The sequence below is a fragment of the Teleopsis dalmanni genome, chromosome 1 (assembly GCF_002237135.1).
Source record: "Teleopsis dalmanni isolate 2A chromosome 1, ASM223713v2, whole genome shotgun sequence".
Taxonomy (NCBI): Eukaryota; Metazoa; Arthropoda; class Insecta; order Diptera; family Diopsidae; genus Teleopsis; species Teleopsis dalmanni.
In genome coordinates, this window is record NC_051846.1 from 108849415 (window position 1) to 108867488 (window position 18074).

The 18074-nt window shown below is 36.0% G+C and overlaps 1 protein-coding gene across 1 annotated transcript; it reads left to right on the forward strand.

The window, feature by feature from the left end:
- The first annotated feature begins 1318 nt into the window (after positions 1–1318).
- On the forward strand, positions 1319–5522 carry LOC119665489 (uncharacterized protein K02A2.6-like). Its single transcript, XM_038074711.1, has 2 exons — positions 1319–2098; positions 5415–5522. The coding sequence occupies exons 1-2, from the start codon at positions 1319–1321 to the stop codon at positions 5520–5522; spliced, it is 888 nt and encodes a 295-aa protein (XP_037930639.1).
- The last annotated feature ends 12552 nt before the right edge of the window (positions 5523–18074 follow it).

The following is an 18074-nucleotide window of genomic DNA, read 5'->3' on the forward strand; positions in this document are numbered from 1 at the left end:
GCAAAAACTTCTGCAATACTGTGAGCTCTTTCAGCTGTTGATCGTATTGGTTGTCGCGTAATGTTGACAGTGTACTGTTGCCGCTGTAAGCAGTTGATGGTTCTTAGACGATTATAGCCTTAATTCGGAAATATTGCCAATTCTACTGTATGAATATCTTGACGTGCTTGCAATTATTTGTTGTCCTTGTACGGAAACGAAGTTGTGTTTAAGCACGCAATCTAAATCGATTGTCAATAAGCCTGAACCTTTCAGATTCAGTGGTATGATTTCCTTATTACATACTCGTGAAGATGTTGATGTCGCATTAATCCATTGATTTTTGTGATTCAATGCAATCTAGGTCAGAGTGTTGACAGTGTGTTCCAACCGACAGTTTGGTAGTGTGTTGCTCTTGAATAGGTTGATCTTACACGCACATACTTCGTGTTGGCAACCCTGGCCAGTGATGACAGATGACGTATAAAGAAGAATCCACATGTTAGTTTGGTAACTTGTGAAATAATAATAACTAAGAGTGTGAAGTTTTCAAGGAGTGTTTGCAAATGAAGATGCATACTGAAGCATTTCCGAAAACAGAAAAACCGGAGCAAACAATGGAGATTTTAGCTTCGAGTGTCACGAAATTTGTTTATGATCCAGAAAATAACCTAACATTTCAAACGTGGTACACGAGGTATGAAGATTTATTCTTGGTAGATGCTAGCAAACTTGATGACACATCGAAGGTCAGGCTTCTATTAAGGAAAGTCAGTACAACTGTATATAATAAATATATGGACTTTATTTTGCCTAACCATCCACCTGAATATAATTTCACTACAACAGTGGAGAAATTAAAACAACTGTTTGGGCTCCAAAAGTCACAATTCATCTTACGCTATAGCTGTTTACAGTTAACCAAACCACCAGATACCGACTATACTACGTACGCAGCCGAGGTTAATAAACACTTTGAAAGTTTTAAGTTGAATAGCCTGTCACTGGACCAGTTCAAATGTTTAATGTAAACATTTAATGTGCACAGCGTAAATATGCCCACGTTAAAATCAGCAATGTGCTAATCAAATTGCAATTTGATACTGTATCGGATATAACTATCATTTCAAAATTTATTTTCGACAAATTAAATATTTTAAGTACAATGGAAGTACAACCAGAATCTGCTAAAAGTGCAACTAGAAACTTACCATTGTACTCAAAATTTACATGCGATGTGCCGTTAAAAGACACAATTTGAACACTTACGTGCTTCGTTACAGCGATCGATTTGAACGTATTCCGATTGGACTGGATAAGTTCTTTTTAATTTAGCGATATGACGCTTAATGCTATTTGCAGCCAAATTTCAACAACAAAACAGGCAAGTAATGTTTCCATAAAATCTTCAAATTGCAAATTTCTTCCGGAAAAATTATTTCCAGAACTTTTCGATAATGCTATGGGTCTTTGTAATAAAACTAAGGCACATTTAATTATTAAACCAAACTGTCAACCTGTTTTTCGACCTAAGCGCCCGGTAGCATACGCAGTTCAACATTTGGTTGAAGAAGAAATTAAGCGACTTCAAGATCTCGACATTATCGCACCTATCAATTACTCTGACTGGGCCGCACCAATCGTAGTTATCAAAAAGCCAAATGGCAGCATTCGTATTTGCGCTGATTTCTTAACTGACCTAAACGACGAGCCTTACAGGTATCCACTACCGCTTCCAGAGGATATTTTTGCAAAAATCAGCAATGCAACAGTGTTTAGTCATATAGACCTTTCGGACGCTTTTCTCCAAATCGAAGTTGATAGCAAATCGCAAGAACTTCTCACAATAAACACGCATCTAGGTTTATTCAAATACAAGCGTATGGTATTTGACGTCAAAACTTTTCCGGCAATTTTCCAACAAATTATGGATAAAATGCTTGCGGGCTTACATTGCGCAGCTGCTTACATTGACGATATCTTTGTCTCAGGTAGAAACCAACAAGAGCATGACAACAACTTACAGGAAGTTCAACAACGTATTTATCAATACGGGTTTAAACTCAAGATCGCAAAATGCAATGTTTCAGTTCCTGAAATTGCTTACTTGGGATATATTGTCAGTAAAGACGGCATTCGCCCAGATCCAAAAAACATTGAAGCAATCAAGAAATGCCTGCGCCAACCAATCAATCAAAAATTTTTTTTTTTTTTTTGTTCTCAAAAGAAGGGTTGGGAATTAGTCTCCGCGTCACTGCATCCTCGAGGATTATTGTGACATACCCACTTCAGTTCCATAGACGAGTAGCAGTTAAGAATGCCAGTATGTCCTTTGGAGGGATGTTGCCTAATTCCGTTATAAGCAAATAGGCAATGGATAAGTAGCGAAGTCTGAGTCTTGCAAGACTATCACAGTGACACAATATGTGTTCTGCTGTTTCCTCTTCTTCGTAACAAAGTCTACAGCTATCGTCTCCAGTAATACCTAGATTCAATAAATGTTTTTTAACTCCGCAGTGTCCAGTTAGAAAACCTGTGACAAGTCGGATGCCACTTCTGTTCAGCATAAGTAGCTCCCTAGTACTGGATTTTGATCGAAACGGCATGGATTCTTTTGTTTGTCTGCAGGTAATTGTATTATCCCAATCATTCTGAGCTGCTCTTTCCAGCCATTCATTAGTTTTAAGTTTGAAAAAGCTCCACGAAGGACCGCAGAATGGTTGTGGCCCAATATAGTATGAGGCCTCCCCTTTTCTCGCTAGTTCATCTGTTTTTTCGTTTCCCTCAAAACCGCTGTGCCCTGGAATCCATATTAAGTGGACTCTGTTCCTTTCAGCAAGGTCTTTGAGAAGTAGAAGGCATTCCCACACTATTTTTGAGGTTACTCGAGGTGAGCGTAGTGCCAGGAGTGCCGATTTACTGTCAGAAAAGATATATATGTTTTTTCCTGTGACGGGTTTACCTTTATATACCCTGAGACATAATTCAATTGCGTGTACTTCAGCCTGAAAAACTGAGTTGTTTTTACTCATACTCGCAAATATTTCCTCTTTAGGTCTTACTCCTTATACTCCCGCCCCCACTCCTTCCATCGTTTTGGAGCCATCCGTGTACCACAGATGGTAGTCTCCAGCGAATGGAGGTATGTTCCGTTCCCATTCATTTCTGTCTGGTATTAGTATTAGGAACTTTTGGTGAAAGTTGAATTTAGGTAAGCAAATGTCAGATATGGTGATATTTAGTCCTTCCTCTCTTTGCATTTCCCTACCTAACAGGGAGTTATCGAGTAGTCTTGTTGATTGATTGCTAGTCAACTGTAGCTTGGCCATAAGAGTCATTGCTTCCTTTTTGACTAGTAGGTGAAGTGGGGGAGCCCCAATGCAACCTCTAGGGCTGCTGTCGGGGTAGTTCTCATCGCTCCACTTGTCATTATGCAGGCTAATCTCTGCAGCTTACGAAGTTTATCAATTACAGTCTTCTGTTGTGCTTTTTTGTACCAGATAGCTGACCCATAAGTTACAATTGGTCTGGCAATAGATGTGTACATCCAAAGGCTGAGTTTTGGATTAAGGCCCCAGTGCTTACCAATGAGGTTTTTGCTGGTCCATAATGCCTCTCTGGCTCTTCGTATAACATTGTCTACATGAGAATTCCACGTCAACTTCTCATCCAGAATCATTCCCAGGTATTTTACTTGGGTAACGGATGATAGCTCTTCTCCATTCAGGAATGGGTAATTGGAAAGTACTGTTTTCCTTTTCTTTGTGAAGACTAACAGACTTGTTTTCTTAGGATTTACATTTAATCCTACTTCACTGCACCATCTACTAACGATGTTCAGGGCTTGCTGGAGTCGATATGAGATCATGTCTTCATATTTACCCCTGACAAGTATGACTATATCGTCAGCATAGCCTTGTGCCTCGAAATGTTTGGCACTGAGTCGATGCAAGAGCTAGTCTACTGCAATTGACCACAGGAGTGGGGATAATACACCCCCTTGTGGGCATCCTCTTACAGTATGTGCTTTTATTTCGGCATTGCCGAGAGTGGATTTAACCATTCTATTTCTTAGTACATTGCTTATCCATGTGCGTGTCGTATCATCTACTCCTCTGTCATGGAGGCATCTTTCGATATGTGAGGGATCAGTATTGTCAAACGCTCCCTCAATATCAAGAAAGCATCCCACCGCAAATTCTTTGCAATCTACAGACTCCTGTATTTTATTAGTAAGACTGAGTAATGCATGTGTGGTGGATTTATTTTGTTGGTAGGCGTACTGGTTGGCGTGGAGTGGATTTATAGATAAATACTCTTCCCTTATATGCCTTTCCACTATCTTCTCCATAGTTTTTAAAAGAAATGTAGTCAAACTTATAGGCCTATGGGATTTAGGAAGTTCGCTAGGTTTACCTCCTCCTTTAGGTATGTATTTGACAATTGCTTCCTTCCAATTAGTGAGAATGATTCCCATCGCCAGCCCAGCTCTAAAGATATTAATGAGGTAGGGCATAAGGTCAGTTAGTCCCTTTTGTAGGAGTGCTGGAAATATTCCGTCTGCTCCAGGTGCTTTGAAAGGAAAAAATGAGTTGATCGCCCATTTAATTTTATCTTCAGTGAAGATTTTACGAGCAATCTTCCAGTCATTCTTTCTGGGCCTTTTGGTCACCAGGGAACTAAGCTGGGAGATTGATCGGTCGTAAATTGTAGATCCCGGAAAGTGTACTTCTGTTAGAAGTATAAGTGACTCTTTGCAGTCATTGGTATAAAGACCATCAGGTCGTTTTAGAAGCCCAATGGGATTAGTGTGGCTTTTCGAGATAACCCTGTGGATTTTTGCGCTATTGCTTAAGTTTTGAATCTCTGAGCAAAATCCTCTCCATGATTCTCTTTTTGCCCTTCTAATTTCTTTATTGTAGGCGGTGAGGGCATTTTTATAATTGTCCCATTCACCGTTGGTTTTTGCCTTGTTGAAGTCTCCGGGATTCGACTCTTAGCTTGGCTAACTTTTTATTCCACCATGGTGCACTTCTGTTGCCGGTCTTATTTTTCACCGGACAGGCCCCATGGTAGGCATTTATAATAGTTGTGCTTAAGGCAGCATCAGCTATTTCTAAATCATGAATATTTTTTATCGTATGTTTATTACTGCCTAGATTGGCCTTGAGTTCGTCAGTATAAAGATCCCATTCTGTGGCCCTAGGCACCCTATACGATTCCCTTACCTTCATATTTAGATCAATATCAAATCTAATCTGACGATGATCAGACATGGATGTTTCTGCTGAAACATTCCAGTTTTTGATAAAATGTTTTATAAATTGTGTTGCTAGGGTGATGTCTAATACCTCTTCCCTGATTCTGTTTATAAAAGTGGGCTTATTGCCCGTATTCAAAATATATAGGTTGTTACCAGTTATAAATTCAAATAGACACTCACCACTTTTATTGATGTCGGTGCTGCCCCAGATCGTGTGGTGTGCATTAGCGTCACTTCCAACGATGACTTGCCTCTTGCTTTTAACACTGTAGTCTACTAGTCCTTTCAGTGATAGGAAGTCCAGGTCTTGGGAGTCTCCAGGTAAGTAAGATGAGCAGACAATGAGCTCTGTCTTACTTACTGGAGTGTCCACAGAAATTATAGCTGCTACCTGGTTCTTGTTGGTGTGCTGTGGAATAATGAAAGCATTAATGTCATCTCTTACCACAATACAAGCACGAGGTCGACCATGGCTGACATGATCGTACAGCAGCTTATTTTTTATTCCCTTTATCTGGTTCTCATATACATATGGCTCCTGGATAAAGGCTAGGTCAATCTTTTCAGATAGAAATCGCTGTGTCAACACCGCCGTAGCAGCTTTGGCGTGTTGAAGATTAACCTGCAGGCACCTCATCATTTTATTGGTATCGTCCTTTACCGTTCCACATCCACTTGGACAATTTTGTCCCATGAGTGGGTGCTTCCTGTCGAGGGGATCTTGAAGCTGGTTTCTTTGGCCCTTGCTTTTGGACCTTTATACTAGATACCGGTGTGCCACCTTGCTGTTTAGAGGTGCTGGGTCCGACTTCAGTTCGGGTGCTGTCCCGTGTGACCTTAACCGTCTCACTTGGCTTATCTGCCTGTGCTTTTGAGGTACTGGGTCTATCACCTGAAAGTGGCCTTTTGGATGGAGGCACCTGTTGCTTGACGTCACTGGGTTTCTCTGTCGTAAATGGCCTTTTAGTCGTCAGGTTCTTGGGTCCAGTTGGCTCTCCCTTCACACGTACGTGAATTTGTGTGAAGTTCAGATACAGCTTCCCTGCCTGACCGACTATCCAATTTTTGGATTTTTCGTCCACCGAGATCGTAACGGTTTCCCTACCATTCTTATCTTTCTCAGTCCTGAGAATTCTCCACGATGATGTGCAAATGCGGGACATCAGAATTTCTGGTGGTAGCACAGCAGAGGGGGGAATAAATGTGATGCACACATAGGTTTTGGGCATCTCTCCGCCCTGAAACACTTTGAGAATAGCATCCGGGAATGGTTTGAGTTTTGGGACACAGGTGGTCAGCCAGTTCCTCGTTTCATCATTGCAGCATGTTAATGAGAGCCATCCGTCTCTGTTAACACTGGTGATGAAGCCGTAGACACTATCGTGTTTGGGAAGTTTGTCAATTTCTTCCAGGAGCTTCGATTTTATCAATTACATTTGGTCACCAGTGAGATTCACCTCCGGATATTTCTCATGGGCGATAGCCACTTTGCAAGCATTGGCTACATCCCTGTAAGATGGAGTCGGTTTTAGCTGGTTTCCGGTAGAGCTAGATGTTTGTTGAATGGCTTTTGGCTTTTTGGGCTGCAGGCGTTGTGTTTCTTTGGCAGATGTGTTATTAGATCTGCACCTTTTGTTGGTACTGGGTCTATCACTTTCTCCTTCTGCTGCCAAGGAAGCTTTGTAGAGAGAGTATCGCTCTCTCTCTTTCTGCTTCGCAGTCTCCAAATCCAATCCATCCCTAATCATGGCCTTGATACGTCTTTTCTGAGCCCCGGTGAAGTATTCCGCTTTCTTCCTGGTCTCTATGTTGCCGTCACCTGAGTTCACCATGCTCTGGGTGTTAGCATTAGACACACCGCCATCGTGGTCACCTGTGTCCATAGGACTCTGGGTGCTAATCACCGGAGAGGTGTTCCCACCGCTTGATACCATTGGTCTCTGAGCAGATGGGTTCAGATCATCCAGATCCTGAATCTTGGGAGATGCTTCAAACCTCTTTTCAAGATTTCCTCCAACCTTCGTTGGCGAACGGAGTAGAGCTTCTTCCTCTGACTCTGTAATTATATTATTAATAGGTATATTTAGATTATTTTCCATATATAGTGTTTAATATAAGGGATAGAACAGTCACCCAAAGCAGAGCCCCATACTTTGAGAAGGCATTAATTAAAACAGGAGAGTGCCCGGTATCCTGAGTTCATTACTAAAAGACTGGATGCACCCCTCCAGTCAAGCATCCTCGGCGTAACAGTCTACCTCAGATTTGGGGGGTTTCTTCGGGTATCGTACAGACTTGATAGCTACACATATTAAAACAATAATTACTAGAAATACGTACCCGGGATGTTTTCGCTTCCCAGCCCGACAATCAGCAGACCACCCTTGGCAGAGACATGACCATATCAAGAGCTTCCCATCAGCCTGAGAGATTGTCGCACTTACCCTTACGAGTCTGGCTGATAAGCTGGAACTTAGTGGACGGTCTTTACCGCCACCTACTCCCTGAGACGCTAGAGTATTGTTTAGCCATTCAGACTTTGCCAGCTTGTAAAAACAAAGAGTCTATCTACAAACTCATTACTACAAAGACTACAAAGCTACAAACTACAAACAACAAATTAACTACAAATTTATAACTAAATACTACCACTACAAACATAGATTACAAAACAACACATTCTACCTTAACCTACTGGTAGATCTTGGTTGCACTTCTTGCTCTAATCTCAATCAATATTCCAGTCAGTGACATCAGTGATAACACTGACTGAAATATTGATCAGAATAGCTCAAGTTGTATCTAAGCCCCTACACCACGACAAGGTGCCTACCACGTAGAGGTAATCAGAACTTAGATCACTCTTATGTGCTATCAATTTTTATGGAAAAATCATAAATCACATGCGCAAATACCGAGGACCATTAGACGAACTACTTCAAAACAACAAGCAGTGGCTATGGACGGAACTTCAGCAACGCTGTTTGGATGGTTTCAAACAAATTTTGTCATCAGAGTTATTATTAGCGCATTACGATCTACTGAAAAGCATAGTAGTCGCTGCAGATGCATCTAACTATGGGCTCGGAGCTTGCATTTTTCATGAAGCACATGGTTAATTTGTCATGCGTCGAGATCATTAACGCCAGCAGAAAAACAATATAGCCAAATAGAAAAAGAAGCTCTAGCGCTTATTTTCGCGGTCACAAAATTTCACAAAGATGGTTTGTGAAAGATGGTCACAAAGACTTAAATCGGATTTCATAAGAGGAAAATATTGATCGTGATGCTTATTAATAGCCAAAATAGAACTGCATGAGTCAATTATCATGAGTCATGGATCAAGGGCAGTGTTATACTAAAAACTGCATGCTGCTGTATGATTCCACCTTTAACCTTCATTAGTCTGTAGAAGGATATCAGCTCATCTTCTAACATCAATAATTCTAATGATGGCGATAAGTGAAGTTTGATTTGATTGATTTCCTTTTGTAATTGTGTTGGTGTTGCGGATTCACTTTTCCATGATTGTATCTTCTGTAGATTGTGTGCAACCAGTGTTAGTTGGATGGCTCCTGCATTGAGAACTTGATTAAACCGTACTTGATTTACCTCTCTATCCACTATGTATCCACTATGGAATTCAGCAGTGCCTTTATTTCTTTGTTAATGAGCTCAATATCTTCTTGAACTGCAATTTTATCTTTCCTTATTATGTTGATCGTTGAATCGACAACTGATGTTTGATTTTTAAATAACGTCAATAATTGCATTTTATTTTGTTTCACTTCTGAAATGATATTTGACATTCCTTTGGCATATTCTGAGTCCAATACTCCAAACAGCGCATGTGCAATGTTGCCTACAAGATCAATTGCTCCTCTTCTGGAGCAATGGTCATGAAGTAATTTATCATCGAGTTGTAGTTCGGATTCAATATGTTTAAAGTGATTAACTGTACTCGCACATGATGCGTTTGGTTTCATTTGTTGACAAGCTTGATGTAGGGACGTTATTCCTGTGTTTAGAACTGAGACTAATAGTTTCCATTCAGTAGTTAATATGGCTGCGGTGCCTAGATTTTCAAAGTGAATACCCAATTTCGACCCAAACCTTTTATTGTCAATTGGAGACCAATTGGCAACATCAGTAATAGTATAAGTAATACAGAACAATACAAATTATTCGGCAGTTTTCCACGTTTTGTCTTGGGCTCTTCATACGAATCTTTTTTATCTCTCATATTTAAGTTGTCAGGAGATATTTTGTGATCAACTTCAGTCATTGTTGGTTGATCATCTGTCTTTACAGGCAGTACAGTTATTCGATGAATTGGGCGTGTAAGGATTGAAATTTTTACCAATTTCCAACCTACATGTAACTAGTGTGCAGTTAATATCTGAAAAAAAATTCGTTAATTTTTAATTTAATATATTAAATGTAAACAACTTATTAAAAGCCACCCCAGCATGTACGCAACTGCATCACAATGAATTAAACCTAAGATTACATTGAAAATTCAAACGAATGCAAAATATAATAAATAAATATTGTACTTACCTCATTTAATTATTATTTATATTTATAACTTTAATATTTTAATATTTATTTTATTTTAATATATATATTTATATACAAATATTTAAAGCTGCCAGTACCGACACTAAACTAAACACGTTTCAAAACAAAACAAGAAATTTCAAAAAGTGCTTTTGTGCAAAGAACTTTGTGCAAAAACTTATGCGCGCGCATATCATTAAAAGAAGCGGTGGGGACTTCATTATTTGAATTTTGTTGTCAAAGGAAATTGCGAACAATTAATTGAGTTTGTCCGTCTTTTGTTGACCCTTCAAATAATATAAATAGCTTAACTGATTTGTCCAATTATATGGCAAATGTCTGTAATGATGCATTGGTTATAGACACATATTGGCAGGACCATCATAGATTAGGTTCACCAATGCATTCCTTCCTTCAAATTTTTGATTTTGATACTAGCATAAACATAAGTGAAGAATTATTTTTAAATACAAATGCTTTCACTTATGTTTGTGGATGGATGTACTATAAAATATTTAAGTTGCACAATTGCGAAGCAGGCCTTCCATTAGTTAATGAAATTTCAAATGATTATTTCTTCACTCTGTAATGAACCTTTTTCTGGTGGTTCGTTTAAAGCTGGGATAGCTCAGCCTTGTCCAAGGTCCTCACAAGAAATTTGTTTTGTTGCACCCCTGAATTCTGAAGGACTGAATTGAAAGCAAACTAAATCGATCTACACAGCTGAACCCCTCTCGATACTCGGCCCCTCTCGATACAAGCACACGTGACTGTTAAAGCTACATGTGATGTATTGCAGGTCGTAGACAACACGCCCTTCCGTGTACACTGTTAAAGCGTCCAGGGGTCAGAGACGTTAGGTTACCGTTAAAGCAACCTACCCCTTCCGACACTATGGTATAGACACACGTAACTGTTCAAGCTACGTGTGTTACACCCCGCGCAGCCTAGATTCAGTAACTGTTGAAGCCCTGAATCTCGCTCTTCTTTTCAACCTTTAATTCAATCCTTCAACCCTATTTGCGATAGCTACCTACAGATTTACCTTTAACCACTCGTCACTTATGAACATTCACCTGTATTCTTGGGAGTTAATAGCCAAACGCCTTTACATACAAAATATTTCCAATCAACAAAATTATACTCAATGTATTTAATTTTATACAATTTGTAAATATATATTTATTATTTTTCTTTCAGTATTGACATTAGCTATTTAAAAAAAAATTATTTTTCCAAAAAAAAATATATCGCTTTATAAAATTTAGTTTTAAACAACTCAAACACAATTCATGATATTTTACGTGCTATATTATTAAAATTTAAATTCTTTTGTTTTACAATTTACTTTGTCTTAGTTCTTGTATTTAAGTGATTTTCTCTTAACAGTTTATGTTTCCTTCTATATTCAATAATTTAGAACTTTCTATGAAGCTTAATTTACTTTAATCGTTTACATATCACAAAGTTTTGTTTCTTTTTCAAAAAAAAATATCTCTTTACAAAATTTAATTTTTTAAACAATTCATTGGTTATAGTTTACTTATTTGAGTAATTTTCTTTTAACAGTTTACGTTTCCTTCTATATTCACAATTTTAGAACTTTCTATGAAACTTAATTTACTTTAATCGTTTACATATCACAAAGTTTTGTTTCTTTTTCAAAAAATATCTCTTTACAAAATTTAATTTTTTTAAACAATTCATTGGTTATAGTTTACTTATTTGAGAAATTTTCTTCTAACAGTTTGCGTTTACTTATTTCGTTTGCACATCACAGTTTTGGTTTTTTTTTCCAAAAAAATAGTATCTCTTTATAAAATTTAATTTTAAACAATTTATTAGTGATATTTTACGTTATTTAATATAATATTAAAATCTCTTTATAAAATTTAATTTTTAATTATATTTTACCTTATTTAAGGAATTTTTTCTTTTAACAGTTTGCGTTTACTTATTTCGTTTGCACAACACAGTTTTGCTTTTTTTCCAAAAAAAATATAGAATCTCTTTGCAAAATTTAATTTTAACCAATTTATTAGTGATATTTTACGTTATTTAATCTAATATTAAAATATCTTTTTAAAATTTAATTTCAAACAATTCATTAGTGATATTTTACGTTCTATAATATAATATTAAATTCTCTTTATAAAATTTTATTTATCCAATATCCAGTAGTCAGTTACTTGCACCTCCGCTACCGAAATCGATAGTGTTAAACTATAGCTATGTCACTGCGTAGAAACCGAACAAGAAGCCTTCTTCCTGGTGCACGCAATTTTATATCGTCAACGGTCAACGGTATCAGCTGTAGCTACGTTAAAGTTCAACGACCATTGATCAAAGCTCGTTAGCTGATCCCACTGCAATGCACCAGTTAAAATTCCGCTTTACGGCGAATTCTATCTCCAATTCATGTGGAAGTTAGGAATTGTTTTTGACTGAGCTTTGCTTTCGTTCCACACCTATGAGCAAAAGCTTTCTTAGTTTGACAGGTCTCGTTATTAACATCTTGTTTTGATCTTATTTGTTTTTTCCAATAAAATGTTGTGCTGGTCAACGTGTTTATTCAAGTGATAGTGAAAATTTATTTTAAAATTAGTTTGTTCCGTGCAAATTTATGTTACTGCCGGCAATGGATTGCGGTGAGTTAGTTTGTTAATGTTTTTATCACTATTTAACAAATTTTATTTTTTTTTAATACAGGAATCTTTGAGTTAATCAATTCAAGTGAGTAATGCCTGTTGAGTGTTATGTGACCATACCCACGACATTGTAACGATCAAATTTTAATTAATAAAATTTTGTGTCGTTACAACTCTTGCGAAACAATTTAAAGATTGCAATTTAGTGCATCCACCAAAGGCCTTCGTTGATTATGTTAAAAAATTAGATAATGAATTTTGCCAATATTTTGGTAAAAATTATCACAAAGTTGGTATCGCTCAATTTTTATATGAGAAGCTAAAAAACATTCGCCCTTGTATCTGTTGTAATAGGAGCAATCCACATAGTATTTTGACCCTGTTTATAAGGATATATTTCATTTTAAAATTACATTAAAATTAAAATTTTACAATTTTTATGGTATTGTCATGTATATTTCAATCCACTAATTTTAAAGTGAATGCCGCAATAGCATTTCAAAATTAAAAAGATTTGTTAAGACTCTTATGTTAAAAATATATATTTGTTTGATGACATCTACATATATTTTTATTTGTCTTTTGTAAATTCATATGATGATAATGATTTATTTACATATATAATATTTAAACTTGTATTTATAATTTTTTAAAGTTTTTAATTTATATTTTTGTAATATAAAACTTATATTTATTAAATCACAATGTAAATATTTTGTATATTATAGTTTGTAACGACACTTTTTGGTGCGTTCAAAAAAAATGTTTCGCTGGGGTATCCTCAGCCGTTGTCCAGAGTCGTCACAATAAATTTATATTCGCGGGGACATGACTTCGTAGAATAAAAGTACGGCGGTTAAATTTTCAATGCAGATTTATTTAAAATATTAACAATTCATGAAAGTAATATGTAATAAAGAAAAGAATTCAAATAAACGTAACTAGATAAACCTTGAGATTAACAATTTGTACAATTTTCAATGATTTATATAAGATAGCTTTATATAGATTATTATTTCTTCAATTAAACGTAGCTAGATAAAACCTTGAGATTAACAATTTGTACAATTTTCAACGATTTATATAAGATGGCTTTATGTAGATTGTTATTCCTTCAATCGTATTTCAATAAGTTGAGATTTTAAACGCATGCAAATTTTGAATGTATTTCCTTAGTCGTATTTCAAAGAGGTTGGTTAAATTTAATTAGATATAACTTGAGATGTTTCCTTGTGACCAGCTGTATTTGGGAGCTGTCCCTGTAGAGTTCACAGTGGTGGCTGATCCGTTTTCGTGGTTGTACCCTAGTATAATTTCGGTGATTATCCTACTTGATGAGTACCTACTGGACGAAACGGGGTCTTGTTATATTGAATATATATATAAAGTGTCTCCGCGCCTGGACTTAAAACCGCCCATGCACTCGTAAACAATAATATATATATTTTAATAGATTATACACCTAGGCTTAAAACCGCCACTGTGATTTTTAATATTTATTTTATATTTATATTCATTTTATATGTTGACATACAATGCCACCGAGTGATCATACAAGGCACACTAAATTCTTAGCAAATTGCGCCGTCTGTTATACGCATCCTCTTGAACTTTATGTGTAAAGTACACAAAGCTTTGAGTTGATCTTAGTTGAACTTACTGCACTTTAACACTTTTGCACAAAAGCTTCCTTGTGCATCTTTTTGCAGCGAATTTCATTCTGACATTTTTGACGTTTGCAAATGTTTGTTTACATTTTTACTTTTTACATGAAAGCGCGGAGTGAGCGGACAAGCAAATAACAATCACTTTTAAAAGAATTACTTTTGTTATTAATACAAAAATAAAAAACAGAACATTCTCGGACAAAAAAAACAATTCCCAAAAGTTAAAAGTGCATAAAATATTAATTTGAAAATAGCGCGCGCTTTTTCGATTTTTGTTGATTTGCACAACTTTAATATAAAAAAACTCAAATAGCTGACAGAGACAGCAAATTATTTTCTAAAGCTCAAAATAAAAAAATAAAAAGTGAGCAAGCATTCAAACAAAATATCAGTGCGGTTTTGGGTACATATAAACAAAACAAAAAAGTGCTGATAGAGACAGCTAGTATTTTATTACAAACATGTTCCACAAAAGCTGTAATTGGAAGCCCGCAATTCATCACATCACACCATATCAAAACACAACAAAACATCAAAACCAACATACTTGCTAACATTGGATTTTGGAATTTAAAGATATTTATTTTATTAATTATTATTATTTTTTTATTATTATTATTATTATTATTATTATTATTCTTAGTATAATTATTATTCTTTTTTCTCTCTTTTTGTTTTTATTTATATGTTTAATTATTAGAATATAAAGTATAATATTTTACACATTTTCATTTTATTTTTACATCTTCATTTTTATTTTCATTATTTTCTTTTTTATATTAATTTAATTTAATTTTACTTATATTTATATAGTTAATTTAATTTAATATCAATTAATATTAATAGTAGTTAAATTAAGTAAATCTTATAGCACACCTGCTATTTGCATATATAACCACGTATGCAAATGAGCAATCAAAATCTAGTAAGAAGACATACGATAAGCATTCCAAGTAAACGTAATGCTTATTTGGTAATAGACGCATCGAATACGTTGCCTCTGAAAACTACACAAACTGACAAAAGCTTGTCAAACATTGCACCTTCAGCAACTTCGCTTGCGTTTTCCGACTTAGCGAGTCCAAAAAATAAAATAAAGGTCCAAACAGGCATAGAACGCTATGTAAATATGAAACGCAAACTTAGTCCTCAAAAAAGCAATTCAAAAGTGCTAAAATAACTAAAACTATCAAAGATAGTGCAACTACAAACATTATTTCTGGCAATAGATTTGCTGAATTAGCTGAAACTACAGAAGAAGCTAATCAGCCTATTAACAAAAATTTTAAACCGCCTCCAATCTACTTGCGTGAACGCAGCTCAAATAACCTAGTTACAATCCTTGCAAGTCTGATTGGAAATAATACTTTTCATATTGTTCCTATAACTAGGGGCAATATACACGAAACCAAAATCCAAATCGACACTGAAAACAATTTTAGAGTCATAACCAAATATTTCGAAGACAGCAAAAAAAATTACTACACATACCAACTAAAGAGTAGTAAGGGCCATGTTGTCGTAATTAAAGGTATCGAATCAGATGTAGAACCCATTGAGATAACAAATGCCCTAAGCGAAAAAGGCTTTAGCGCTAGAGCAGTTATAAATATTGTTAACAAAGATAAAATCCCACAACCTATGTTCAAAGTTGAACTTCACCCGGAAGCTTCTAAGCTTAAAAAAAATGAGAGCCATCCCATCTACAACCTACAGTATTCACTTGACCGAATTAGCGTTGAGGAGCCCCACAAAAGAAATGGGCCGGTGCAATACACAAACTGCCAAGAGTATGGCCATACTAAGTCATATTGCGCTCTTCGTACAGTGTGCGTAGCTTGTGATGAGCTTCACCATAGTTCCGAATGCGATAAAAAAGCATTAAAGAATACCAACTCCAAAAAATGTAGCACTTGCAGTGGAAATCACACTGCAAACTACAGAAGCTGTCCTATTTATAAAGAACTGAAGCACAGGTTAGCTCTGCAGAAAGAAGCGTTGCGTAATCCTACAAGAAGCAACCCTATTAAATTAGTTGAAGTACCTCAACCTTTAACTTCTAGGCCTGTTACACCAGGTGTTTCATATGCTAATGTCGTTAAATCTGACAAGCAACAAGCCCCTCCAGTTCAAAGTAATAGTTTGGAAATGATGATCTCCACTCTCACCCAAAGCTTAACTCAATTCATGTCAATCATGCAAACTACTCTTAACGAGATAGTTAAAATGCAAAGCCAATTAATGCAAATGTTTTTGTCTAATAAATAAATACTTTAAAAATTTGTACATGGAATGCAAACGTTTTAAGCCATCATAAACTTGAACTCACAAATTTTATGTTCCGAGAAAGTGGGGATGTAATACCTCGGTCAGAAACACATCTAACAAACAAAAATTTCTTTTCTATTCCTGGTTATTTATTCTATAAAACCAATCACCCAGATGGCAAAGCACATGGTGGTACAGGTATTTTAATACGAAGGCGTCTAAAACACAATTTTCTAGGTGCATATGCTCATAACTATATGCAAGCAACATCAATATGCCTTAAGTACAAAGGAAAAAATTTAACTTTATCAGCAGTTTACTGCCCCCCTCGCTTCAACATTACTAAGCTCCAATTTACGGATTACTTCTTAACTCTAGGTGAAAGATTATCTGCGGCGGGAGACTACAACGCTAAGCACACGTATTGGGGTTCACGACTCTGTAATTCAAAAGGAAAACACCTCCACAATTCCATTCTAAATAGAAAAAATGCATTAGACGTAATTTCTCCTGGGCAGTTAACATATTGGTCTGCTGATAACAATAAAATACCAGACCTAATAGACTTCGCCGTGACCAAAGGCATAAGCAAAAATTTTACCTCAACATACACTAGCTGCGATTTGTTTTCTGTCCATTTCCCAGTCACATTTTGCTTACTTGATGGTCCTCAGTTATACGACTGTTCCTATAGCCTTACAAGTCCTAGAACAAACTGGGTCAAATATAAAAAGTACATTAATTCACACATTGACACAAATTACAAGATAACGTGTAAGTCTCATATTGAGGATGCAACCTCGGTTTTGAACTCAATTCTGATTTCAGCAGAAGAAAACTCCACCACTAAAGACAATAAAATATACAGATTCAATAAAATACTTACAAATAATGACATAGAGAATTTAATTTTACAAAAACGTAGATTAAGGCGTGAATGGAAAAAATCTAGGTCCCCTTTGGCAAAAAACTTATTTAAGGAATCCCAAAGGAGACTTAGATCTGCATTAAGTAATTAAACCAAAATCAGGCAATATAATCATATTCAAAACCTATGTTCAAATGACAAAAACCATTCATCCTTGTGGAATGCTAGCAAAGGTATAAATTCCCCCATAGAATCCGATTCTCCAATAAGTAACATAACTCTCTCGGAAACTGGACGTGAAATGATGAAGAAAAATCTACCGTTTTTGCTGATTACCTAAAAGAGGTGATACAACCAAATCCTGCAACAGGACATTATGACTTTCCCACTCAAGATCCACCAGTACCATCTATTGACATGAATATCACGGCCAATGATCTTGTCCAAATAATCACAAATAAGTCAGATTGCAAAAAGGTACCGGGATATGATAATATCTCACCCATCATGATAAAAAACTAACCCCTTTTGGCTATAAATTTTATCACAAGACTTTTTAATGCTATTATTAAATTTGGTTTTTACCCAACAGAGTAGAAAACAATCATGATTATTATGATTCATAAAATAGGTAAAGATCCCACACTTGCCTCTTCATACAGACCAATAAGCTTACTGCCATGCCTTTCTAAGCTCTTTGAAAGAGCACTGCTTTTAAAGCTAAAACCGTTCCTTAACATTCAAAACTTAATACCCTCCCACCAGTTTGGTTTTAGGGAAAAACATGGAACCATTGAGCAAGTGAATAGTATAACGAATGA

What these genes read in the sequence shown, in the direction of transcription:
- LOC119665489 (XM_038074711.1), top strand. Translation starts at nt 1,319, where the DNA reads ATGACGCTTAATGCTATTTGCAGCCAAATTTCAACAACAAAACAGGCA. An exon ending in TTGCTTACTTGGGATATATT is followed by an intron (nt 2,099 to 5,414) that starts GTCAGTAAAGAC and finishes AAATTCAAATAG; the next exon opens with ACACTCACCACTTTTATTGA.